At 43.1% G+C, this 26,446-nt stretch overlaps 3 protein-coding genes across 20 annotated transcripts in view; 2 read left to right on the top strand and 1 right to left on the bottom strand.

Annotated features, from left to right (window-relative positions):
* The window catches only part of LOC117742368 (transmembrane protein 211), an 86,314-nt gene extending 76,654 nt beyond the window's left edge, over positions 1-9,660 (top strand). The window contains exon 3 of the mRNA XM_034549629.1: positions 9,434-9,660. Coding sequence (XP_034405520.1) covers positions 9,434-9,660 — 227 coding nt within the window. The remainder of the gene's footprint in view (positions 1-9,433) is intronic.
* Positions 9,661-11,846: 2,186 nt separating this feature from the next.
* On the bottom strand, positions 11,847-18,581 carry LOC117742366 (spermatogenesis-associated protein 22). 18 transcript variants are annotated; one of them, XM_034549609.1, is made up of 11 exons: positions 18,357-18,581; positions 17,997-18,104; positions 17,843-17,879; positions 16,968-17,030; positions 16,222-16,296; positions 15,799-15,936; positions 15,341-15,530; positions 13,723-14,092; positions 13,489-13,609; positions 13,299-13,396; positions 11,847-12,295 (listed from the first exon to the last, which is right to left on the bottom strand). In XM_034549609.1, exons 2-11 carry the CDS (start codon positions 18,033-18,035, stop codon positions 12,104-12,106), a joined length of 1,323 nt encoding a protein of 440 aa, XP_034405500.1. In that variant the 5' UTR covers positions 18,036-18,104; positions 18,357-18,581; the 3' UTR covers positions 11,847-12,103. The 18 variants fall into 18 exon arrangements, with proteins under 18 accessions (XP_034405500.1, XP_034405506.1, XP_034405499.1 ...); XM_034549615.1 differs by having other exon boundaries at positions 16,968-17,020; positions 17,749-17,879; positions 17,997-18,042; XM_034549608.1 differs by having other exon boundaries at positions 18,394-18,581.
* stip1 (stress-induced phosphoprotein 1) lies at positions 18,451-26,423 on the top strand. The gene is made up of 14 exons (XM_034549605.1): positions 18,451-18,685; positions 20,982-21,191; positions 21,291-21,432; positions 21,751-21,892; positions 22,246-22,411; positions 22,544-22,670; positions 23,210-23,312; positions 23,786-23,906; positions 24,021-24,117; positions 24,223-24,347; positions 24,449-24,485; positions 24,607-24,710; positions 25,134-25,306; positions 25,392-26,423. Exons 1-14 carry the CDS (start codon positions 18,677-18,679, stop codon positions 25,462-25,464), a joined length of 1,629 nt encoding a protein of 542 aa, XP_034405496.1. The 5' UTR covers positions 18,451-18,676; the 3' UTR covers positions 25,465-26,423.
* Positions 26,424-26,446: the final 23 nt, after the last annotated feature.

Raw genomic sequence — 26,446 nt, 5'->3', positions numbered from 1 at the left:
ACGGGGTTACTGTGCTTACGTATGAATGTATATTTATTCAGCGATATCCATCTTCTGTTTTCATGCATGTGTTTATCGGAGAGCTTCTCATGGTGAATGTCAAATGAGAACTTTAAAGCCTGGATTATTAGCAAGAATACATTGTACATTAGTGATACATTGTTTATTCAGTGCTAGATAAACAACTTTAAATATAGAATAATGCCAACAAATTGCTGCTATTTGTAACTCCAACTACTTTTTGTGTCTCAAATCACTTTACCACCATACATATTTTGCGGTCGATTCGCATCTCTTTGTTGTTGCTTTGCGTCTCTTTGTTGTTGCTTTGCGTCTCTTTGTTGTTGCTTTGCGTCTCTTTGTTGTTGCTTTGCGTCTCTTTGTTGTTTTTGTGTCACTGTGTTGTTGTTTTTTTACCAACTCTTCGTTGTTGTTTTGAGTCCTTGCAGTTGTTTTGCCTCTTTTTTGTTGTTTTGAGTCTCTTTGTGTTTGTTCTTGGTTGTTGCGTCACCTTTTAACTCGGGCGGGGGAGGACGCACCGATTTATGAACACATGTTTCTTCTGAAAATAACCGCGTGTGGGCAAATAGAGTTGAACCAGTTCCTCATCTAGTCGCTTTCATCTGCTTTGCATAATGCATACAATACATGAAATCAAGGCTTGTGCCATTCTCATTGTGGCATGTTCTCCCGACTGACTCGGCGGCACACAGCTGTGTGCACAATGCACCTCCCGGTGTCGCCGGCTGACATTCCCCCCCCCGTTGGACCCGAGGCCACGACTCAACCCAGGAGACGTCGAGCTTAAGGGCCGAGCCTCAGGGCCACAGGCTGTCAACACAATCAGGGTGTTAATGTCAGACACACACACACACACACACACACACACAGCGGCAGACCTTCAGGTTTCACCCGTTGTTTCCTCAACTCCACATCGTCACGGTGAGCGCAACTTCCCACAGTTGATTGATGTCTTCAATCTATCCGCCACTTTCTCTCTCGTCTTATTATTATTTATTTTCCCATCCATGCATGTGAGGTACTTTGTCTCCCGTGCTAATTCAATCTGCGAGGTGGGAGGGATGGATTGAGGGAGAGATTAGGTTTGCTTAGGCTGCACCGCGGGGCGGCCTCATGAGGGAGAAGGAAGTCAAGGACAAGCAATTTGTCTGAGGTGTAAATTCATCTGCAACATCGGGGAAAGGAAAAGGAAAAATAGATGGTGATATGGAAATGAAAGTAATTAAGATGACAGATCGGATGCAGCGTGTGAGACTCATGTGTCATCGCTACACTGCTCCCCGGATGGAGATTCAGCCATAAGCACGAGTTCAGATGGCTCAGCATGCGCTGGGAGCGGAGGGACCCTGAAGTGGTCTTTGTTCGGAGGCTGTGAAAATGGTGTCCAGCTGACTAACTGCATGCTCTGCTGCGCATCGCACGTTTCTTTCTTTCTCTTCTTGTTTCTTCCATTTGCTTTGCTCTCCTTCTCTTATCCTCAAATCGACAATTTACATGTGAATGACCCTCGGGTTGGACATTTTTGATTTTTTTCCCTTTCAAATGAACAGTTCTATAATTTGTAGGGGGGGGGGGGGGGGGAAACATGCTGTAGCTGCTCATTGTTTATCTTCAGTAGTGTGCGTCTGTATCATTGTCTCTGTTGCCACGGTTACACACAGGGAATCATTAAAGCTGTGTTTTAATCCTCTGATATGATCTCCAAGATGCAAAAAAGCCTGTGGAGTAAGAGGAGTCTATGAGACGAAACAAAACATTCCCTTTCTGGACCGGGGGCTTGAACCCCCCCCCCCCCCCCCGCAGTCCTCTGTGTGAGCGTTGAGCAGTCTGAATGAGTCCGTGATAAACAGACCTATTACTGAGCTGATTGACCAGTCCACAGGCAGGCCTGCTCCCTCTGAAGATAGCAGAAGCTATTTTATTGCCCCGCTAATCTCTCCCAACTCCCTGTATTTTATTTCCTCATCGGCTTTCTCTTCCTCGGCTCTCTCTCTCTCTCTCTCACTCTTTTATCTCTTTTTCGTAGGTCAAGGTCAACAGCTTTTTTATTTTTTGCCTCCGTTTGACAGCCGCGGAACCATTTCCACAAAAAAAGTGGCTTCCACAAGAAATCCCCCCCGCGGTGTCAAACAGGCTTTTAAGGGCACTCTGAGCCGTCTGCTTTGTCTCACGTCTTTATGGGGACAGAAAAGGCAAGCTGGACCTATCAAATTAATTACCCCCAGCTATTTTTCATCAAAGGCCCTCAAATCTACCCATTTACACACCTGCTGGAACTCTGTCAATGTTGACTGCTTAAGTGTTTCTTGACACTTTTCTTTTCACTTGCTGTCCTGTAGGAAATATCCCGCCCAAGGCACTTCCTTGAATCTTGAAAACGTACCTCTTTCTCTCTCCACTCTCTCTCTCTCTCTCTCTCTCTCTCTCTCTCTCTCTCTCTCTCTCTCTCTCTCTCCCCCCTCCCCTCAATGTCCCTTTCTCCCCTCGCCTCCGTAATCAGAAGTTGTGTTTCAGTCGTGTACGCGATCACCTTCAGCCGAATGTTTTCGACAAATGTACGGAGGAGCGTCATTAGCATCATTTCCCAGAGGCGCACTGAGCTTAATTATCAACATGGTTGTGTGCAGACTAGAGCACAGCTCATCACATTAGGATAGAGTCCCCGCTGGTCGTGCCCACGCTTCGCCAGCTCCCAGCTGACTACCTTGAGATTCATCGCTGGCAACGTTCAACTCCGAAAAACTTTCATCGCTACGATTCCTCACCTTGAGCACGCGGAGGGGTCGGAGTAATGGAGCAATGGAGCAAACCCAATGCACTTTTAGATACGTTAGTGCCGAGGACTCATTAATGTGGGGGGGGGGGACCAGTCTGAATGCAGAGCTGAGTTGTTATTTCAGCTCATTTTCTTTTGAAGACTATTGATTCTTCATATAGGGGACTCTATATGGTGGTTCCTCCTTAAAGCGCCGGCACATCCGTGTTTTAGTCGTCCCTCCTCTTCCTCCTCCCTGCTGGTAGACTGGAGGTCGAGGGGAGGAAGAAAAAATAAGTGTGCGCTCCCTCGCTGTGTGAGAGAGAAAGAGAAATTATCCATCCCCATCTTCCAATCAGAGATAGGAAAGGGGGGGGGGGGAATACTCCTTGCGTGCGGCCGGTGAAAAGGCAATTTCCTATAGACACACCACTGTTATCCGCTGCCCTTCTTGTTATGCTTTCATTACAGGACACACACACACACACATACGCTGTGTGTACTTCCACCTTGTACACACAGCGATTAAATTACGCAATTAAGACCTCAACCGTTTGGATTTACTTGTGAAACCGCTGTTGACCCCCCAAGTGGGTTTTGTGCCACTCTGTTCCCGCACCGTTTACTGTGTGTACACGCACACACTTGTGTGCCGGCTACGTATATACAATATATAGCAGCAACACCCCAGGCTGTCGCTGTAAATCAGCCCCTCATTTACATCAACAACTGGGTTATTAGTGTCTACATAGGGACCTGCTCTATTCATGGCAAAGTGCTCCCTTATGGAACACGACAACGGGAGAGCAGATGATGAAGAACGTGGCGGCGGAAGACGACGTAGACGAACAGCAGCTCCCGATGTGAAGCCTTCGGGCCTGCTTCTGTAATTAAGCGCCATCTCTCAGCCCTTTCCGGCCACATGTTTCCTGTCACCGTGTGTCATCAGTGGCAAACGCAGACAAACGAGCAAACTGTGTTGGCAAAATTTCGAGTTTTGTTGTTGTGTCGCGTTCGCCCCACACCTCCACCTGGAAGTGGGCGGGCGACATCCTCGGCAGGCAGAGAAGAAAAAGACGTGCTTTTTTTTTCTCCTCCTCTCCTCCCACTGGCTTGTGGGCGGATGGATGTCTTTGCCGTAAAAGCTAATGTGACATCAAACAAGTCTGTGTGCGGCCACAGGCTAATGCGTGTGCTCATCCACGCACCTTTTGAAGTGGATAGCAGGTAATGTCCCCGTCTGGACAGCATGATGAGACCTGTCAGTGAGGAGTGAGAGTGAGCTGTGGGTGCTGGCGACGCCCAAAGGTCCACTCCGGTTCTACATTTCATGTGTTGTGTTTGTTCTATTTTCAAGTCTGACTGCGTCCTGATGGGGAGCTGTCTGTCTGTCTGTCTGTCTGTCTGTCTGCCTAAGTGTCTGTCTGTCTGTCTAATTGTCTGACTGTCTGTCTGTCTGTCTGTCTGTCTGCCTGTCTGTCTGTCTGTCTGTCTGCCTGTCTGTCTGTCTGTCTAATTGTCTGCCTGTCTGTCTGTCTAATTGTCTGTCTGTCTAATTGTCTGCCTGTCTGTCTGTCTAATTGTCTGTCTGTCTGTCTGTCTAATTGTCTGTCTGTCTGTCTGCCTGTCTGTCTAATTGTCTGCCTGTCTGTTTGTCTGTCTGTCTGCCTGTCTGTCTGTCTAATTGTCTGTCTGTCTGTCTGTCTAATTGTCTGACTGTCTGCCTGTCTGTCTAATTGTCTGCCTGTCTGCCTGTCTGTCTGCCTGTCTGTCTTGTAGGTCGGAGAAGATAAGCAGCGCATTAGTCTCTTCTGATATATTCTACTTCTCGCTGGCTGCGGCCTATTTATTGTATAACGTGTCCTGTCTGATTTCTTAATGTACGTGTCTTCCTCCTGCTGACTCTTCATTATGAAACCCTTTAAAGTGTGCGTCCTCCGTAGAGCAGCACACAGAGGCAGTTAGTTAGTCGACTGTTGGTGACTGGACAGTGAGTCGCTCTGCTTCACCGTAGACCAGCTTTTACTGTGTGGAAGTCGTCTCTCCGCCTGGATTCTGGCAATAATCAGTGCACTCAGTGTATTTTATGTACGTTTGCTTGTTTGTTTATTAAAAAATCCCCATTTGAATTGCAGAAGCTAATCGTCCTGCGGTCAACGCAGTTTGCATGGTGGCAATACGGAAATACACATTTACACTCTTCCATAACACGTTGCATGTAACTCACGTCGACTGTTACTAAAACAATAACATAACACAAAGGATTCAACATAGAATGCCCAATGCAACCCTCACTTCAAATAATACTTATTAATTATTAAAAGAATGCTCTTTTTTCTTTTTTTAATCAACCATTTAAACGATGAACTGATCAGAGCGCCTCTAGCAGCGTGCCGTCTTGAGTAAATGTGAATATGGAAGTGCCTTAAACTTGCGTTTCTTTTCCACTGGCCACCAGGGGGAGACTCCTCTGGTTGCTAAAAGAAGTCTGATTGAATAGAAGTCAGTGAGACAATGTTTCGAGTCCTCGTTTGATTTATTACGGTAAACATTGTAAACACAAATTTATTGTCTCAATAATGAATTAGTCTATTAAAAAAAAGTAAATCATGGTCCCATTTAGAGTAAGATAGATGATAAAGCAGGGAATTAAATTAACCAACCAGCTGCGCAGTTTCTGTAAGCCAATCACATCGTTGCTGTAAAACTTTTAAAATAGGTCCTCTCTGCTGCTGTCAGATTGCGACTCTCCTCCACCCCAGTCACCTCCAATCAGCATCAGCCACGCTCCTCATTCACCAGCAGCACCACCAGCAGCACCACCACCAGCAGCACCACCAGCACCACCAGCACCCCTTGATTATCCTTTTTCAGGACGGAGTCCGATCGCCAAAGACTTTGCACTATTCAAACGTCATGCATATGCGATTCTCTCCTGATTGAAATACTGCGATCGATTTTTTTTCACTTCAATCCGAGACCTTTCGAGGCCGTCGTGCATTTTAGTAACGCTTGTTCTCAACCCACGAAGAAAGACCGACACGAGGTGAATACAGCGCTGCATCCCCAGAAGACGTTTGAACTCAACCCCTCTTCTCTAACAGGGTGATGACACGCAGCACAATAGAGCTCGATCCAAGGCAGGAGGTCTGGAAATTGTAATGAAAGGGCCCCTTTGAAGCTCACGGGATGGAACCAGTAATATCCTGGGAAGAATGAAATTCCATATTAGATACAAAGTGCATGAATATCTGGGACGACGGCAGATTGGATTTCTGACTGAAGAGTATAGATTCCCGACGACTCCACCAGTGAACACGTTGCAATACGACACATGAGCGATCCCGTGATTGGTGTGTCTCTCGGCTCGTGGAATAACCCGAGCCGGTGAGTTGTGTGCCGACGTGTCCGTGATGAAAGTGCGCCGTTGTCACGCTTGGACGGCTTGGTTTTCGCACACCTTTTCCGGCCCCACGGGCCCGTTCCATCTCTTTCTCTCGTTCTCTGCTGCCACGGACGCCCCGTTTCACGGTCTCCGGGAGCGACACCGCTGAGAAAGAGCTGCACAAGAGTCTTTGTATGGTGGTACAGTGTTTTGATTTGGTTTTTGCGACTCTACTCTAACACTCTCGCCGCGCACACACACACTTATGCGCGCACACACACACACACACACACACGCACACACACACACACACACACACACAAGGTATTTGCTATTCATTAGCGCACACGAAGGCCTACGCGAGCCGAAGCCGACGGTGAGTCGAGAGCTCTCGGGTGCTTCTGGCTCTTTCGCCTTCAAGGATACTTTCTTTTTGTAACTCCCTCGGTCTGAAGTGTGCATTCACACACACTTTGTCAGTATGGAGACACGCAGTAAGGTCATCAGTAAGGTCATCAAGATGAACAGACTTTAAGTTTGCGAGTGAAAAAAAAAAAAGTAATTCAAGAAAACTTGAAGTGAGACAAAAGAAAAACATAATTTCTATACCCTTCTTCGGCACAGTGTGTACAGTTTGCAGTGGAACTGGGGCACATTAGTGCCATGCAGCTAACTGGACGTCTCTCCATTATTCACTGTCTCATCATCTTACATTACGATAGCCCGGTGGACTCAGCGGTGCTCATCGGATCGGGGCTGACGTTTTTATTCCTCTCTGTGGAGAGAGGTCGGGACTTTCCTCCATGTCCTGATCCCTTACAAATGCAGAGCGTTAATTGGGGGTCGGAAGGTTAGTAAACTGTCCGCTGCTCGGGTCTATTAGGGGTTAATTGATGGAGGCACTTGTAGCTTTTTACTGCCCGGTGGCTTGTGTGGACAGCTCTTTAAAACCCGTTGAGGGGAATGGACTGTTTTTGCATCATTCAATATCAAAACAAAAGACATCTTTGCAATGTGACAATTTTTTTTAAAATATATTATTTAGTTATATTTATTATTTATATAAATCTCAATATTTTATTTACAATATTACAATATATTTTTTTTTACAATAGACAATAATAAAATGGGCTCCCCTGCTCTACCTTCCCTTCAGCAAAATGAAAATATAACCCCCACCCACCCCATTTCCTGTGGGGTGGGTGCCGTCTCTGTTCGGAGCTCAATATAAAACAACAAAGTCACCTCGTTCTGATCTTATCTCAGCGCTGTCAAATGGGTTGGCCTCGTTCAGGGTGAGAGTCCACATGCTCTCCCGGCTGCACAGGTAATGAACACCTTTGGTCTGCAGTCTTCCTGCGTGCCATCTGTCATGTCAGCCTCTTTCAGCACACTGCCCGGTCTTCACAGGACCAGATTACCGCTGCATGGAAGACCCCGTTGAAAATACCTTTGCCCACCCTGTCGAGGGGGGATTCTGTTTCACGCTTTGAGGGTTCGTCACGAAACATAGACCTCGTTGGTCTGAACTACATTCAAAGTCCTTTGGCATTGCCACAAAAAGGACGGAAACAGAAACAAGAGTATCTTTGTTATTCGGGTCCCTTGATTGGCACCAGTTGGGTCCGTGGATTCAGGTGTGTTAGAACCGGAGCCTTGAGTTGGTAACTTTGTTTCCTGCTCCACGGCCTGTGACTTTTTCCATTTTCAAGCTCGAAGTCTTCAGCCCCATGCGGTTCTGACTCAAGTGACATCACGTAAGGCACTCTGTCAGACTTCACGCGCCCCCCCCCCCCCCCCAAGCCCCGTAAACAAACTTTGATGTGCGTTAGCCTTTCAAAAGGTGTGGATGCACTTTGGTTTGCTTTCATCCCTTTCAGATCTGAAGTGTGAAATTGATCCAATTTGTTAGCCTCTGATATGAGGTTGATTATTCCAGGGTTTTCTCTCATTAAAAGGTTCGCGGAGATCCAGTCAGCCCCGAGCTGCAGTTTATCTGATCCAGACTCCCGCCCTGCATGCTCCTGGTCTCATTGATAAAATCCCGCTCTGTTTACCTGACACTGCCTGCATCTCGTCCCCGTATGGATTATTTGGGCTCACTCGTTCATCCGTCCGTCCGTAGTTTTGTGTCCAAGTTTGCTTTTGTCGCCATCAACTCAGAGGAGCAGGAAGAGGCCTTTTGTTTCCTTCCACAAAAGCCAACGACAGTCTAAGAAAGAAGGTCATTAGACGGTGAGCTCTGAGTCGCTGGGCCCCGGCAGATAAAACATGGGGGCCGCTCTGGACTGGTTGGGGCGGAGAGGCGGATCCTCAATGAACTCCACAGAGAGACGCCAGGCTTCACAAACAGCACTCAAGAGATACCTCTCCTCCACCCTTCCTTTGTGCTTCCTCCCTCTCATCCCTTGTCTCCTCCTCACAGTCAATCCCGAAGCCCCCAGTGTGCAACCAGAACATCAGTGAGGGGGCTGCCTGCCTCCTCGCCCATGAGCTACAAGCACAAGCCCCGACCATCGATTTGACACTCGTAGCTATCGCAGAGCCGCCCTCTCACATGAGCACTGTTTCCCACCGCCCTCGAAAGCAGCAAGAAAAAAAAAGAAAGAAAGAAAAGAAAACATCTCCTGAAATCAAGAGAGCGTACAAACAGATATGTTTGTTGTGTTTTCTGGAGGGCCACTCTAGTCACAAGTTCAAGCTTCTTTTCTTTTTTTTTCCCAGTGACCCCGGCGCTCTGAAGCAGCAATGATACAGACAGCAGCGCGGTCAATAAACTGTCTGGCAGCGCGGCCCGGGACACTGGACTCAATTTGTAGAAATGAGCCGCTGTCTGGCTGTGGAGGGCGTCAGAGAAAGCAGCTTTGTTTTAAGTTCAAATGGATGTCATTTTCCATTAGAAGTCTCAATTCACTGGTCATCAGCACTTGTTGCTCAATATGTTAAAAAGCACTGTTTGGCCACCGCTGGACCCTTAAACCTATCGACGTCATCCCTTATTTATTTTGATGCAACACCAGGCTATAAATCATCAATGAAGTATCTAATTTACTCACTAAGGTGGACGCTTTTTAAAAATTTTTTTTACAAAAACCTCTACTGCCATCAAGTGGCTTTCAGCTGGCAACATGTGTGTTGTATCAATGAAACACAGCAAGATTATATATGCATGAATAACCATTTTAGATGTATTCCTGCGTGTGTTTTTGTGCTGAATCTTTCCTCCGACGGCACGCCGTTCGTCTGTCTAACCCACTGCGTCTCTTCTGCAGTGTTCATCATGGCTGCTGGACTGCTGGTCTACCCCTTCGGCCTCAACTCCTCGCTGGTGCGGTCCTTCTGCGGGGCCTCGGACATCTACTACGCCGGCGAGTGCCAGATCGGATGGGGCTACATGCTGGCTATCGTCGGAGTCATGCTCACCGTCTTCTTGCCATTTTTTGCCAAATATGCACCGAAGGAGCAGCTGTCCCCCACCCCTCTGCCCACGCTGTTGTAGTGCATTGATACGACGTCTTGCCCCCCTTCCCCTCCAACCCCTCCCCATCCTGCATCCTGTTCTAAAGGTGATGCTGTTTGGGACTCGCCCGGCAACAAACACTGTCTTCCTGCATCTGTTACGTGGCTATTCCAGATTCACTTCATTTAGATGCCATGTGTTATGTTACCATTTTGCTCCGTGGTTATAATTTCGACTTCAAGTCAATTATGGAGACGATGCGAGAAACGCGTTGTTGTTTTTTTTTCTTCTTTTTTTACAATTTAACGAAATGACTACAAATGAGTGTTTTTTTGTACTTTTTGTCCCCTTCCCCTTTTGTTCCACACGTGTAACATTCCAAAACAGACGAGAGACTGGAAGCGTGAGATTATGTGCCGGTGGGACTCAAATGTTTCAAGAAGAGGTATTTTCACGCGACGCAGCGAGAGAGGCACTTGAAGATGAGGGTGCCATGCATCGTGCTTTGGACCGTACATATGGTCGGTATTTAACTGAGCTGCTGTTTGAGGTTTCAAAATGCCACGTTGAAAAATAGGGAAATCTGATGCTTTGAAAGATTTTTGCGCCTCAGACTTTTTCTGTCTTCCAGGCGTTCAAACCAGTGAGCGTCAAGACGACGTTTTAGCTTTCAAGGACAATTTAGTGAAAAGAGGTCAATGGACACAGCATCAGACCGGCTGAAATCTTTTCCCACGACGGGGACCTGAATCACACTCATTAGTGGGGGTTTCAGAGCGGTGTTGTCAAAAAAGTTAAAAAGTGTTATGTTGGAATACTGCATCCTTTTGTTAACTTTTTCCCCAGAACTGTTTGTGTAACGTAACCCGCTTGTTAATCATGAAACAATTGTTTTCTGTCTACAACACACACTACTAAACACTCTAATCCAGGAAAAGAAGAAAAAAAAAGGTTGCAAAAGGCCGGGAGATGTGGGAACTTTGTCAAAAATGCATGATGAGATGGGCTTTGTTAATGGTAGAACAATTGATCTAGATTTTAAATGTGATCTGACCAACGTGTGCCTTTTAACATAACCAAGACAAGTGTTTAATACAATTATCAGGTTATCATCTTTTTCTGCTGAAAAACTGTGGATCCTGTTGTGTGATGTGTTAATTTGATTATATTTTCCCCTCTCAGAGGTTACACGTCTTTCTCCTGTACTTGATGCAGTATGATCTCATTCAATTGAGCAAATGTTCTGGAGGATAAAAAAAGAAAAAGAAAGAAGAAAAAAAGATGATGTCTTCTAATCCTTGGAGGTAACGGCAGAGAAAGAAGAAGAAAAAAGCAACTAGTGTTTCCCGTAATGCCCAAGACATCTTTTGCCAATTATCTCAAAGAGGTAAATCACTTGAATTGCTACATTAAAAGGTTGTGACATGCGGCTAACGGATTAGTTCCTGGCATCCTTGTCTTACGTGATTTAAAAATAGAGTGGTTGAGGAGGGAGCTGTACAAATTGAACTTCGCCTTTGGTTATCTGTGCTGAGCTGACACATCATTCCCATTATGTGTAAAACGTGGTTAAAAAATAATTTGCTCCTCAAGTAAGCTAATGTGTTGCTGGTGTTTTGCGTCGATCCACTTCTCCTTTTAAGCGCTGGCACCGGTCCTGTCATGTTCCAAGGACAAAATGTCTACTTCTCCATTTACACTGCCAATTCCATCAAGCTAGACTCCCTCTTCTAGTGGGTGTCTACTAGCGTTGAATAATGGGTTGCATTTCGCTAATGAGTTAATCTTCTAATATTTCCCAAATTTGGGTTCCCATAATGACGTGTCCTGACATTGAGAAAATGACTGTGATTCTGTTGCCATATTTGAAAGAAGGTCCGGAGAGACGTGTTGGTATTGTGTTGGACCTCATACTGTGCTTGACTGTGGGAATAACTGGCGTGACTGCACTGGACTTATTCCCCCTATTTGTTGACCCATTGTGTGTAAAGTCTCAGCACTGGTGAAACTGTTTTGGTAAAGTAGAATTATTGTTTTTTCCATTGTGATGTTTGACTGTAAATAAACTAACTGTACTTGGTATCACATGTTACTCCTAACTGCCCCGATTTTCAAAGATATATTTTGAGATATTACCTCATCGTGTTTGCTTTTACCTGAATTAACCTCTAAACAATGTTTGCTGTTCTGTGAATTTTTTCTTTGTAATAAAAACATTTCAGAACTTACGAAAAGAGAGGCTTTACTTTCCGTTCAGGTTTTGGTTCAACAAAACGACTCTTTTATGTATTATAATGAATTCAACTGTCAAAAGTCCAGTTCAACAGCGCAACAGCGCCCTCTGCAGGTCAAACACGTGAATAATACTTTAAACATGCTTTTTAAACTACTGTGACCCAAAACAACAGTTATCTATTCCACCCTCATCACATACTGGTATACTGTCTTCCACTCAGTCTAAAGACACCTGCAGTACTCGTGCTCAGACTTCACTGAGTAATTTAACCAGCGCTCTCATCTCTGCGTCGCAGGCTTTGACGGCCTCTTGAGCGTTCCTCAGCTCTGAGGGCAGGCCGGGTCTGACGGACACACACATCAGAACATCTCTACTGCGGTCGTAGTTTCCCACACAGCGATGGACTTGACCACGGATGAGACGGGGCAGTTCCTGTTCCTGTTGGACAAGAGGGACAACGAAACATCAAATCACCTTCCAGCGCTACTTTGTGTTTTGCATCTGAAGTGTCTGCGCTCCACCCGATAGAAAGGGAAGATGCTGTTGCTTGTATATTCTTTATACAACTAATGTTTGCAGCAGCCTCAGCTGTCGTCCTTCACTCCCTTTACTCCAGTGCGCCATTACAGCTTCTCATCCTCAGCTATCTGGAACCTCACACCACAGGTAAAGTATACAGTGAGCTAAACACACCAAATTGGATACAATGTCATTTCCTATTTCACCCATCTTCCCACACCTTAAAAGTCCCATTCCCCTCACTGCTGAGATGATATAATAATGAAACCTGAACTGCGTTTCAAATTGCAAACTTTTTTCTTTATACTTTTAGTACATACTGCAGCTGCCCTTACAAAGTATGTACTGGTACACACAGTATGCATTCAATTGGGACATACAACTATGTCATAGCATTGCTCCTTGAACTTTAAGCCTCTTGCTCACTGCACAGAGAAATATGGGTCAGAATATCCATAAAAGGCTGTACTGTATTTGACATACGATGTATTGGGTCATAATGATGTTTTCTTTATCTCTGATGGAGCACAGGCTTGTGTTATTTATATAACCTGATTTACATGACCTGATTGGTAATGTATTAGATCAACTTAAACATCGGCTGTAATTAATTATTTAAAAGACAAAAAAACACTGTTAATGTTGGGGAACAGGGTCGAGTTAAGAGGAAGAAGAGCAACATTTTCACAGCCAATTCGAAAATGATAAGTAATTCCTTAGATGTGAAAGCCTCAAACAAAGCATAATGTTGACAGTAACATATTCATACAAACTCATACCAAACATGGATAACACAAATTCGCTGTTAGTGAAAAGCCATTATTTTATGATTGAAGCAGAGGAGACTTGTTAATGTGAGCAAATGGACATTGACACATTCACTCCATTTACTCCTGAAGAGGAAGCTTGTTTCCCAACTCACATTTTCATAGAAGACACACGTCACAACCTCCTTCCCGTCTCTCATGAGGAAGTTCTTAGCTCCTAGGCGATCCAGTGTGACCGCAGAGTCTAGAGTAGCTGAGGGAAGAAAGAGCACAGCCTGTTTACTGGTGTTTAACCATTCCTAAACAGCACACATCAGAGACTGCAGCAACTCCTAATCAACTGACCAAATATCTCAAACAGATATGGGACTTTGTCTTTAAACTGGCTCCAGTGTCTCATGCCATCAATAACTGAAGTCAGGATCCTCAGTGAGTTCTCAATGGCTGGCTTCATAGGAAATCTGTCCTGCTTAGCAGAAACACAAATGATGCACTAATCACAATAATATCATGACGCATTAATGGCACATTTTGTAATATTTCTATATTAGTATTATTATCCTTTTCTTTTTTTTTTACCTGAGTTTGAGTTTTTTGCACAGTCTGAGGTTGCTTTGGGCTCTTGTTTCCCTCAAAGAGGGATCGCTGCGGCCCAAAGCTGTTAGTAAACTTCCAGGAGTTGTTTTGTGGCTGCGCTACACGAGCAGAGGGCCTGCTGGGTGGTGTGACAGGAGCAGGAAGAGGTCTGGGCAGCTGAGAATACTGATGTGTGGGATTGGGTAGTCTGTAAGATGACTGCTGACCCATCTGAGAGAACCCAGTATGGGGTTTTGGCTTAATTTGTGCACTCTCACTGATGTGTGGGGCTTGATATCTGCTCTGTCCGGAGTTACCACGAGGGCTAAAATCCTGTTGTCTTATTGGGTTGATGGGCTGTCCCATCTCAGAGCTGAAAATAAAAATACATTAACTTATGTTCACATAGTTAGGATCTAAAATTGAAACCCAGCACACAGCAAACACCAAGCACATTGAACTTTTAAAATTGCAACTAGGGTTGCAAAGGGGCGGAAAGTTTCCACGGGAACTTTGGCTCGAGAATTTTGAAAAAAAATGTGCCTACGTTTTTTTGCAAAAGCATATAACAGGGAACTTAAATGTAGTTGAGAACAAGACTATGCACGCCGAGCTCAGCTGGTCCATGAATGCAGCTGGTTGGGAACATTGTCTGCCAGAAACATAAACATAAAACGTTCTGTTGTTTTTGAACGTCTTTGTCATCAGTGTTGCCTCTGAACGTTTCAGCCCTATGCCTGGCAAGTGTGAGAGCGCAGAGTGGCGTAGAGGCCAAGAGCGGTATTGCAGACAGATAGAGATTTCAATTATAGCTTGCAACATATTGAAAAAATTAACTGAACTAGTTCATTTTTTGGAGCTGTGAACTTAGTTCAAAATGTTGAATTATGAACTATGAACTGAACTAGTTCATTTTAAAATGTGTGAACTATGAACTGAACTAGTTCATGTAGAAAGTGAACGTTCCATTACCTAGCATATTGATTACTTAAATATGTAAACTGAAGTAATGTTCATTTTAATACCAAGTTTATTTATATACAGTAGACTAACTTTCTACAGCAGTGAGGAGGACGTTGATGAGGTCCAGGAAGAAAGCATTTAGATTCAGGGAAAAAAATGTGGGTTGGGGGGGTGGTGATCATAGGGAATACACCTTTTTTATTCAACGTTCATGTTTTTGTTGTTCGATGAAAGAATAAAGTTCTACTCACAATTATGTCAAAAGTCCAAAATGTCATTTTTAAAAGTTGTATTATAAATGTGTGCATGCATGCATGCTTATGACAAGGTAAATACAGTTAAATTACCCCAACATTTTCAGTTTATTCCTGTTAATTCCCATTAATTCCCATATATTCCGGTGGAAAGTTTCCAACTTGGAATATTCCCGGAATTTTGCAACCCTGATTGCAACATATGCGTTTATTTAGTCTCCACTCTTTCCTGTCATGAGCATATCATATTACAGTAAAAGCTGTAAGTTGAAGTTTGCTGCCAGTTTTCTGGAAACCTTTCAAACTGTTTCTCTGGTGTCTGTAAGGATAACTACCCTTTTTTTACTTAGAGAATATAAATATCCAACCATCATACTAATGGTCAGAGAGTCTTTGAAACATACCTTCTGCTTCCAACTTTGTATGGATGGGCTGTGGGTGTATACGTTCTTATTGCAGGGGCAGGTCCAGGAGCAGGTCTGTTGCTGCCATACTGCTGGGGCGGGGTAGATGGTGGGATGCTCTGCCTGTTCCACTGGTGGCTTTCTGGAGCACCAGCCGACAGACCTGAGGCCTGGTAACATCCATAGGTACCTGACAAAAGGAACATTGTCATAGCAGCCTTCTTTGTCTTAATTCATGGGAAGACGTTTTACAATTTTGTCCTAAGCTTTATTTAGTGTGGTCTCAAGTGTGTAATTCATCAGGAGATGGTGATTTGTTGTGTCGAACATTAATTAACATGCAGGGGCAACAATTGCATTTCTAAAATATGTATATAGTTTGTATTTTTCTTTGTGTGTACTCCCACTTAGTGACTGAAATACAGTAGAAGCTTAAAGAGCCTAACTGAATGCTTCACCTGATGTGCTGTGAGATGCAGCTGAGCTGGCGCTTGTTATGTATTCACTGTGGGAGAAGAACTCATTCTCAGAGGGAGCAGATGTCAAAGGAACTCGGTTTCTTTTCTTCTGGTTGAAGAGCGGCACCGACAGGCAGCCTGGTGGACACAGCAGAGATAACACTAGTGAACATATCCGACTGCTCAGTACATTAAGCCGGACAGGACATTATATTTCACATTTTAGGACAGTTTAAATATCGAAGAACAAATCACATTTGACCTCCTTACACTTAAATTGTACAGACAAATACAGTCTAGAACTTCCTATTGTGTTCTTTCTATATAATGTTACACCACAAAACATTCATAACTGGTTACCTATTAATATGAGGAAATTAATACATTAGTCTGGGGATTGTGAATTACATCTCTTTTACACACCTGCTGTAGGCCTGATAGGTTGGTTTTCCTGTCTCCTCATTGTGGTCCTTGGAATAAAACTGCTGGTTTTATTACCTGGTTAATGTGCAGAAGAGAGGCACCAAATACAAATTAAATGGAAAAGACCTTAAAACTGCCCCGGTTAGTGTTGGTCACCTACTCAGTTGGAAATACTTTGACAAGTCAAGCGAGTTTAAAGTTTGAGGCCTTGTTAGTTTCGCAATAAGTTCCCTTCTCAGTAACTTAGCTGCTACTGCTAGTAAGCTAACTTTAGTTAGCTAAAACACTTCTATGTTGACAGGTCATCTCGCTCGGTAACGTCACAGCTGGTATGTAACGTTAATGGACAGCTACCAGTTACCGCTTTTGCTTTTAAAAGCCCAAAGTGTTTTCTATAAAAATTGTACAAAACTACTAACTCATTTTTTTGTTAACAAAAATTCACAAGAGTTACAACCTTACTGACAATATTGCGACGAAATGTCGTTCTCCGTTCAGAACCTTGGAAAGCGACACGCGCCAAATCCCCGGTGACGGGTGGTGCATTCAAGTTCCCCGAGAAAGCTCGGAGGTCTTAAACATCTCTCAGAGGGGATTACATTACTTCTAGTCGAAAATACAACAGTCATGTTTGGGACTTACAGCGCTTGTTTATGGTGCATTTTCAGAATAAAGGGACGAAAAGATATTAGGCACATGTTTCTGATGTTACTGTATGCCACTTATTGTATAGTCGTTTGCATCACCTGCATTATTTGATGACCTCCATTGTTCGAGGATCCCAACACTTTGCACCCTCCTATTAAACACTTTATTTAGGATCAATGAAATTAGAACACAACAATTTGTATCATGTAAGGAGTTAGTATTTAGTCAGTAAGCAAAATAAAACAACAACATAGTCATTATATTAAATATGGATATTATATCTAAGATAACCTGCATCCTGTTTTTCAATACAATGAGGGATAGCTTAGATTTTGACTAAGCAGTTGGGCATTCAGGTCTTAGGTTTATTATTCCTCTTGCTTGAATGGATTAATGTATTACTAACCACACACAGACAATTAGTTGTATTACCCTAACTACAAATAATACAATTGTAAAATTATACAGCATCTCTTTGAAGAATGTTTGTGAAAAAAAGGAAAATAGGTCACATCAGGAGATTTGACCAAGGATGCTAAGTTTCACTTTACATATGGACTAATATTGTAAAAATCACAATAGTTGAGGCATTACAATACAAATATGATAATGAAAGAGAGATGTGAATAAACAAGTGAACAAAGTATAATACAGGGAGCAGAGCTGCAACAAGTATAGGGCTTCTAATAGACTTTTAAACCCTATTTCCAGACACAAGTGTCAGCCTCTCTCCCTCATACATGATGGGATTTCCTGGCAAAATTGCCATCTGAACATGTTGTGAGCTGGTATGGCTGCAATGCTCTGCTCACCTCTGCAGCACCAATAACTACAGTAGATGTAGATGAAGAGTCAATAAGGAAAGACCAGGCTACACACCTCCCTGCTCTGTCCGTAGTTTTGCACAGAGCCTGTGATAATCTCATCTTCAGCGTGTCTGTGTGACATCCCTGCTGAGAGTCCGAAGACTAACCTTCACACACAGCTCCTCTGTCTTGTGTTTCCTCGTTCTGTGAATCCATGGCAACAGCGGTATGAATGGTCTATTCAGGGATGGCTTCCACAGCAATCTTTGCCTCTGAGAAATTATGAATCATCAACAAGTTGTGTAGTTGAACAAAACTCACCATTTCAGCTGCTGCCTGAATTCTCTGAATCTCTATCATTTCTACTCTGGAGTCCAAAACGAATTATTCAGAGACTGAGTCATGATTGCTGTAGCACCATTTATGTTTCTAAAAATAAATACATACATTATATCCTTATGTGGGTGGTTCATATAATGTCTACTAAAAAGAGTTGGTGCTTTGACAAAGCAACCCGTCTAATGTGTAGCGCCCTGTAATTATAATGACTTAGGCCTATCATATGTTGTAATATAAAGATGCCATACAGTATGTGTTAATGACGACGCCATATGATGACATCATCATAACCTTACAAGTTACCTTAAAATCCCATGCACTATAGCTAAAGGTTTTACTCACGATTGCATTAAGATATTATTTTGTGTATAATACCCACTTTCAAACAAAGCCCACGAACCCATGTGTCCCCAACGCATGTGCAGTTCCCCAACTGTGAACAGTTCAGAGAGCGAGGAACACGTCTTGTGTAAAGTCTACATATCTAGGTTTTATTCCGGCATCTTCTCGACGTTTCCGTCAGAGGGCTATATATTGTCCCGTGAGACGTAAAGCGGAACCCTGTTTGCGGATTTCGTACGGCCCAAACTGGCAACTTGCATGTTATTCAGTGGGAGGCGCTAGTCCGCAGTAGTTTCTGGAAGGAACCTCATGCTTGCACCATGGAGAAAGTGAGTGTCATGCAACTATCTTCATAATGATTCAGCATTCAACGTTTCCTAGAAATATTGTCGAGTACCTTTTAATTGTCCGTGTTTTGATTGTAATGATGTGGCTAATATTCTAGTGAATCACCTCTTTACGCTGGAACTTCACTGTTTGCTAATTTCGGACTGCTAGCTAGCCTGTTAGCTTAGCGTCAATCAGGTAGTAATGTGTTGTAACTGTTTGGCCGATGATGTCTGATTGGACTTGAGGCTGTTGCCGAACGACATGTTGGATAACTCTCACAACAATGTGCTGGGGACTGGATTCCACATTGTGTACGGTCGTGGCTAATTCATGATTGCACACGTCAAGGTTAGCTAACGTTAACTGTTAAGCTAGCGCACATGACTTAAAATGTACCACCACTGCTTTATCGTTGAAAACTCCACAGCACGGTTCGCCTGTCACTGTGGCCGTCGTCTGTGACTCGATATAACAAAGCACTTCGCCAACCACTTTTTGCAAATCGCCGGCAATATACTGAGTGAACTAACGTTAGTTAGTTACTAATAACTACTGTTTAGCTAATAACGTTAAGCTAACACGAACCAGCTCACAATGTGGACGCTACCAGGAATTTAAAAGTGACGTAAAAAAGGAAGTCGTAATTTAGCCAGTTAATAAACGCCTGCGTTGAGATGTTGTGCCACAGGACGGGCAGCAGAACTGCGACAGTCCGTCTGTCGCACATGCTGCAGGAGTATTTTTGGATCCGCTTCAGTAGCTCTTAGCCGGGAGGATCATTCGAGATGCACACGGCTCGGCTGTCATGGCTACAGCCGCAGTTTGTCGTCGACCGCCGCGTCTTCTTGGCAGTTGAGCTGGGCAGTTCATTTTATTTTTGGCCATTAATTCATTTTGAGACGGCACACCTGTTATACAAATAAATAAAATGCATGTATATTATGCCTGGTTGAGCTGGTACGGCATTATTACTTATTTGGCAAAGCATGACAGTGGATAAGGTGCACACAGGTCAGACTTTTTGAGCACCCACAATATGTCCATGTCTTCTTCCATGATCGGCTTTCTCCCATCATATCTAAAGAGTAAATACTCTTCCGGGTTCCATTTTCACTTTTTGACTGCACATCTTCCTGATCATGGAGTATCCACATGAAAGCTCCATGATCAATAATATTTAGTCCTCAATGAGCTAAACATTCTTCTTCATCCCTTCCTTGGGTTGTTCCGAGATTGTATGTGGCTGCTTACAGGGCTTTGGATAAGTCTAGTGTCACAGATGTTAACATTTATCTGAGTTGGAAATGTACAGAAATTGTTCTTGAAACATACATTTTTTTAAACTAGTCAAGCACCCCAACTTTTTTTTGTGCCACGGACCGGTTTGGTGTAAAATAGTATTTTTAAGGACCGGCCTTCAAGGTGTGGGGCATAAATATGACAAAATAAAATTATACGACCGGTATAAACACAAATATAAAGTACAACTCTCCATTGGGCTGAATTATCGCCATATTATGCAGAGTGGGCTTGGCGCATGAGAATCACCTGTAGCTATAAACCAGTATTTTAAGTATAACTCCTGATATTTTCTTTATCTTTGGAAGTTATAGACTCTTCTGTCTCCTCATTTGGGCCTTTCCCCCTTTCCAAAGACGTTTGTTTTTTACTCGCTTGTGGGCTTAATTTTTGGGCTAACGTGACCGAGACGTGTCAAGAGGCACAGACTTATTTTTCATAATAAAACGCCTTTCAGACCGTGATAAATCAAGAATGTTTTTCATTAAACAAAATTGTGCGGCCCTGTACGGAAGGACCCAGGGACCACTGTTGTAATGTGTTTTGATTGGCCCTTGAGGCAAAGTCATGCCCCTCAACACATTGTTTTTTGTGTGACTGGGACAATGGGATGGAAAGCCTCTTCTTGGAGTGGTGCTTCTTTTGGCTCAGTGTAAATAATCCGTCACATTTTGTGGAGATGTAGTGTGATAACATGTCAAACGGCAACAAGCAATCTACAAGAGGTGTTATTAAATCTGTATACTCTCACACATATACCCCATCTTGCTTTCAGGCCTAACGACCAAGCCTTATTTTCAGGTTAAAAGAATAGATTGCATCTGGAGCACTGAATTCACGTTAAAAAAAGACATTCTCTCGCTGCATCACTGCGGCACCCCCTCTGACATGAACAGCTGCCAGAAGATGTCTTCTGTCGTCCAATCCAATTAAGGGACTGCGCATTGTGCCTTTGTGTAATAATAATAAAGTTGATTATATCTTCTTCTCTCGCAGGTCTCAGCATTGAAAGACCAGGGCAACAAGGCACTGAGTGCAGGAAATATTGATGAGGCTGTACGTTGCTACACCGAAGCTGTGGCCCTTGACCCTTCAAACCATGTCCTGTTCAGTAACCGCTCAGCTGCCTACGCCAAGAAAGGCAACTACGAGAATGCTCTCCAGGATGCCTGTCAGACCATCAAGATCAAGCCGGACTGGGGCAAGGTGAGATGTTAATTTTTTCTGCCATTATTATGTTGACAAGATATGTTGAAATTTAAATTGAGAATGCAATTTACAACGTTTTTATTTTTGATCAACCAGGGCTACTCCCGCAAAGCTGCAGCATTGGAATTTCTTGGCCGATTGGAGGACGCTAAAGGAACTTACCAAGAGGGAATCCGGCAAGAGCCGAGTAACCAGCAGCTGAAGGAGGGTTTACAGAACATTGAGTCCCGGCTTGCAGGTAAACATTTTTAATTTGTGATGCTTTTTTTTTTTATTCAACAGAAAAAGTAGCGTGTCACTTTTCCTACCTACGTGTGTAGAGGATTTAAATATGTCTGACACGACCACTGAAGTAAAACACATTGTAAGTGCTCAAGTTTTCAACGGGAGAGTAGGCAGTCCACTTATAGTGAGTGTTGTGATTCATTCAGACACAAACAAGTGGGGGTTGCAGAGGAGAGAAAGCTCAGCTGAATTTAATCGTAGAGATTATTTGAAATCCTGAGTGTTTCTGTGTGACCATATAAATTACACTAATATTTGTTTGTTTCACCAGAGAAATCGATGATGAACCCCTTCGCCATGCCCAACTTGTATCAGAAGCTGGAGAATGATTCTCGGACCCGTGAGCTACTGTCAGACTCCAGCTACAGAGAATTGCTGGAGCAGCTCAGGAACAAACCGTCGGAGCTTGGCACGTATGTGCATTAAAAAAATTCAGCTTTAACAACATTCTTTGATTTTAGACTAACAAATTATGTATTTAAACCATTAAAAAAAATGGTTACTTTGGGTCGCATTACCCAAGTCTGGAAAATATTTGAGAAATGTTGTTGCTTAGTGACAGCAGTAGGCTACATAGTATTTGTACATCCCCTGTTATTCCTTATTTATATATTTATATTTAATTTGCGGAAAATCATCTTTGTTGTGTTGTGGCTCAGTAATCATTAACACGTATAAAATACTAACTAAATCATACTCATGTAGATTTGGAAAACGTCCAGCCCTGAGTATTAGAAATGCATTCTTTTGCCTGACTGTTCTGTAGGAAGCTGCAGGATCCCCGAGTGATGACCACTCTATCTGTGCTGCTGGGACTGAACCTCTCTGAGATGGAAGAAGAAGAGGACCTCACTCCCCCTCCTCCCCCCAAACCGAAAGAGACTCAGCCGCCTCCCCCTAAAGAGGAAAACCTTCCCGATAACAAGAAAAAGGTAAAACAATTGATAAGGATTCAATCATACTCCACACATGTAATGAGTTTTAAGACATTTTGTGTCTGCTGTTGAAACCCTATTTAGAGTTTTATTTTTAATCCTCTTGTTTTCTTTTTCTTTTTTTAACAGGCCTTGAAAGAAAAGGAACTTGGGAATGCTGCATATAAGAATAAGGACTTTGACACAGCGCTGAAACATTACGAAGAAGCAGTCAAACATGACCCCACCAACATGACCTACATATCTAATCAAGCAGGTACATATTCAGACGGAAAACAAATGCTAGCCTCTCCCATTTGATCAAAAGGGGCATAAAACAATTTCTCATATACAGCATTAGTGTGGGTTGTCCACCGGTTCTTGGATTTCCCTCCCCTTTGTGATTGGTTGGAGTTCTTGCCACTGGGCTGACCACCACAGCTAAATACTCAGTTTAAATAAAGAAATGTGATTGTTAGCAACACTTTAAAAAAAAATGGAAATGTCAAATTTTTTCCTCAGGAAATTAACAGTTCTGTATTGTGGCAAATCTTATTTTTTTTGACATTATCGCCTTTTTTACTGCACAGATGACAGTGTAGCAACAGACTGACAATGGGGAGGGGGAGAGAATGAGGCGCATTGAATTGAACCAGGAGCGGTGTGTGTGGTTACAAAGGCGCTCCAATGGCTCAGAAATATAGAATTGACCCAACAACCAGTTTAGATTAGTTTAAATAGAATTGAAAACTGACATGACTATAACCTTTAGTGCAGACTGAATGTTAAACATACACATTTGTGTTCTCCCTTCAGCTGTGTTCTTTGAGAAGGGCGATTATGAGAAGTGCCGAGAGCTGTGTGACAAGGCCATTGACGTTGGCAGAGAGAACCGGGAAGACTACAGACAAATCGCAAAGTGAGTTCTGCCAGAAGTATTTCTTTTGGTTTTGTTTTTTCTTAATTTTTGTCTTTCCTGGAGCGAATTCAACCACTCAACCTAGAAAGTCTTTTTAGGACCTCTTATAAGTTTCTAACTTACTTATTTACTTATCTGGATGGGGAAACGACATGCAGCTAATCAACATATGACCAGAGCCATTTTATTATTCAAGAACCATTAGGTGGCAGTGTTGCCCTATTACTTCCCACTCCCAACAGGCCAAAGATGACGTAGTGATGTTGAAGTAGGACATGAATTATCTGTCTATTCAACGTGAGAATTTTGCTCAAGACAACACGGGTGGTTGTGACTGGCTCCTGTTTCATAATTATTACTGAACTGCTTTACAACGGTCTTTACACTTTATGTAGTTAAGAACACCAGATCACTGCCTTTTGGTGCAATAACATGTTTATCTTTTTCTTTCTCCTCCTCCTCTTTGTATATAGAGCCTTGGCCAGGATTGGAAACTCATACTTCAAGCAGGATAAATACAAAGAAGCGATTCAGTATTTGAACAAGAGTTTGTCGGAGCATCGTACTCCCGACGTCTTGAAGCGGTGCCAACAGGTGCAGTGCAAGCTGAATGAAGCTTTTGGATTCTAACTCAGATTATTGGCTGTGGACAGGATGGAAATGTAAGTGCAAATGATTTATACCGTGAAACTTTAATTGGCTCCGCAGGCAGAGAAGATATTGAAGGAGGAGGAGAAAATAGCGTACATCAACCCCAACTTGGCCTTGGAAGAGAAGAGCAAGGGCAACGACTCCTTCCAGAAAGGTGTGTGTGTGTGTGATAGTTGTAGCGCGTGTTGGTTGCTCACCGTCATTTGATTCTTCTTGCAAGACCTTGAATGAAGATTAACTCCTCGTTTTCATCCTACAGGAGACTACCCCATAGCCATGAAACATTACTCGGAGGCCATCAAGAGAAACCCCAAGGATGCCAAGCTCTTCAGCAACAGAGCTGCCTGCTACACAAAGCTGTTGGAGTTTCAACTTGCCCTGAAGGTACAGCGCGTCTTCACCCAGCATCTCTGTTAGTCCCTTTTTAATGAGATCATAACCTGACAAAAAAAGGACCTTTTGATAATCTTTTGTTCATTTGTCAGGATTGTGAAGAGTGCATCCGACTTGAGCCCGCCTTCAGTAAGTATCAACCTTTTGTAGTTGCTACCATTTAATAAAGTAGATTGGTTTATACTCTATAATTTAGATTCAGGAACAGTCCTTCTGATTTTGCACCTAATTAAAACGCATCTGTCCACAGTAAAAGGCTACACACGTAAAGGAGCTGCCTTGGAGGCCATGAAAGACTATACAAAAGCTGTGGACGTGTACCAGAAGGCTCTGGAGCTGGACTCCTCCTCAAAGGTAATGTATAGGTTGTTACACAGCTCAGAAAAGTGTGTTTGTCTTTCTCAAAAGTATAACATGTCGTCACATTGTTGTTATGTAGAGAGGGTCTGCCGTTAGTAAGAACAAAGCCATGAATCAGAGGACTAAAACTTTATGATCTAATTGTTTCATTGTGGTTATGTTCTAAAGCACAAATAAACACACACACCTCCTGACAAACCTGCGGGAAGGTGCCAGATTTTGAATGAATGCGGCCCCGGGCACCCATCATCCTGCTGTGGCCCGTCTGCTCTCTGTCAAAATACAATCTGAATAAATGCCGAGCACCTAAATCTATAAAACAAAGTGCGACATGTTTGAAATACTGTGATAACGAAATATTTAGTCTTGTACATGCATAACTGCCGGCTAATGATGAATTTACTTTTTCCATCGCAGGAAGCCACAGAAGGCATTCAGCGCTGTATGGTCAGTCAGACCATGAGGAACGACAGTCCTGAGGAAGTGAAGCAGAGGGCCATGTCTGACCCCGAGGTGCAGCAGATCATGAGTGACCCTGCCATGCGCATGATCCTTGAGCAAATGCAGAAGGACCCTCAGGCGCTGAGCGAGTAAGTTTACTAACTTTTTAGTGTTGCATTCTGTCCCTCTGTATGAAGAATCTAATGTTTTTGTTTTTTCCTGTGTGCTCCTCAGCCACTTAAAGAATCCAGTCATTGCTCAGAAGATTCAGAAACTCATTGATATCGGACTGATAGCCATTCGTTGATGAGAACCAAGAGGCGTCAAGACAACAGTGGATCAACGTGCAAATCCCTCCAAATATTACATCCTACTTTCTTGCCTTCAAATTCGAAATGATATTGTCGTTCGTCTCCCTGAGACTTTGTGTGTAATGTTTCTTTTTTTCTTTCTTTCTTTAAAAAAAAAAAAAAAATCAGTTTCACAACTTTTTCATTGTATTTAAGAAAGCATCTTGTATGTCATCTGGAAAACTTCAGGACTCCAGAAAGCATCCGAAAACAACTGGATTCATGTGTACAGATGCTCAAACATAGACGGCACAGTTCAGTGCACTAACATGCCCAATGTTTAAAGGGGAAATCCACCCTGAAGCAGATCACATATTCCTATTGGTTTAAGGAAATACAACAAAAAGAAACAGGAATTTCTATACTCAAAATAAAGATTGTATTGTAGATCTCAAATGGAAATGGTCAACATTGGTCATTGTTCTAACTCTTTTGGTCCTCTTCTAGACGGTCAGGCTGAATCTGTCTGCTGCCACTCAGATGGAGATCCAGACTATTGTAAGCATGTTGGGCATCATTTTGATCTTAACCAAAATATTTGATATTTTTGGAGCTTTGTGGTCTTTGGCCTAATGGATGATACTATTGTGTACAGCTAATATAGGGGAAAGCATGGAGGATGCAACTTGGACTGGAAGAACACTTCTCAATGCCATTTTAAGAGTTAATAGATTTCTTTGCCATAAGTGATTTAAGGTTGATTATTATCCTTACATTAAATCTCTTCATACAGTAATTAAGAAAGCAATGCTATTGTTTTGAAATATACTTAACTACTAATATATAAAAGAATGTAACAACTTTGAGGCAGAGTTCCTGTGACAGTTGAAGTATCAGTAAGATGTCAGAATGATCCTGATGAGTTGACTTGACTCAACAGCCCTCGCAGTGATTAAACTCTCTTTATTGTAATCAAGTGGGCCTCTAATATTAGTTTCT

Source organism: Cyclopterus lumpus, chromosome 14 (assembly GCF_009769545.1).
Source record: "Cyclopterus lumpus isolate fCycLum1 chromosome 14, fCycLum1.pri, whole genome shotgun sequence".
Classification (NCBI taxonomy): Eukaryota; Metazoa; Chordata; class Actinopteri; order Perciformes; family Cyclopteridae; genus Cyclopterus; species Cyclopterus lumpus.
The sequence above is the reverse complement of the archived record's forward strand: the minus strand, read 5'-3'. Positions and strand labels throughout refer to the sequence as shown.

Bases quoted from the DNA above. Each gene is read 5' to 3' on its own strand.
- LOC117742366 (XM_034549606.1), bottom strand. From the start codon at position 18,148: ATGAACCACCCACATAAGGATATAAT. The intron at 13,610-13,722 runs GTAAAAAAAAAA...TCTGCTAAGCAG, and splicing joins TGCAAAAAACTCAAACTCAG to GACAGATTTCCTATGAAGCC. The intron at 13,397-13,488 runs GTCAGTTGATTA...TTCTTCCCTCAG, and splicing joins ATATCTGTTTGAGATATTTG to CTACTCTAGACTCTGCGGTC.
- stip1 (XM_034549605.1), top strand. The intron at 23,907-24,020 runs GTGCAGTGCAAG...TTGGCTCCGCAG, and splicing joins TCTTGAAGCGGTGCCAACAG to GCAGAGAAGATATTGAAGGA. The intron at 24,486-24,606 runs GTAAGTATCAAC...ATCTGTCCACAG, and splicing joins CCGACTTGAGCCCGCCTTCA to TAAAAGGCTACACACGTAAA.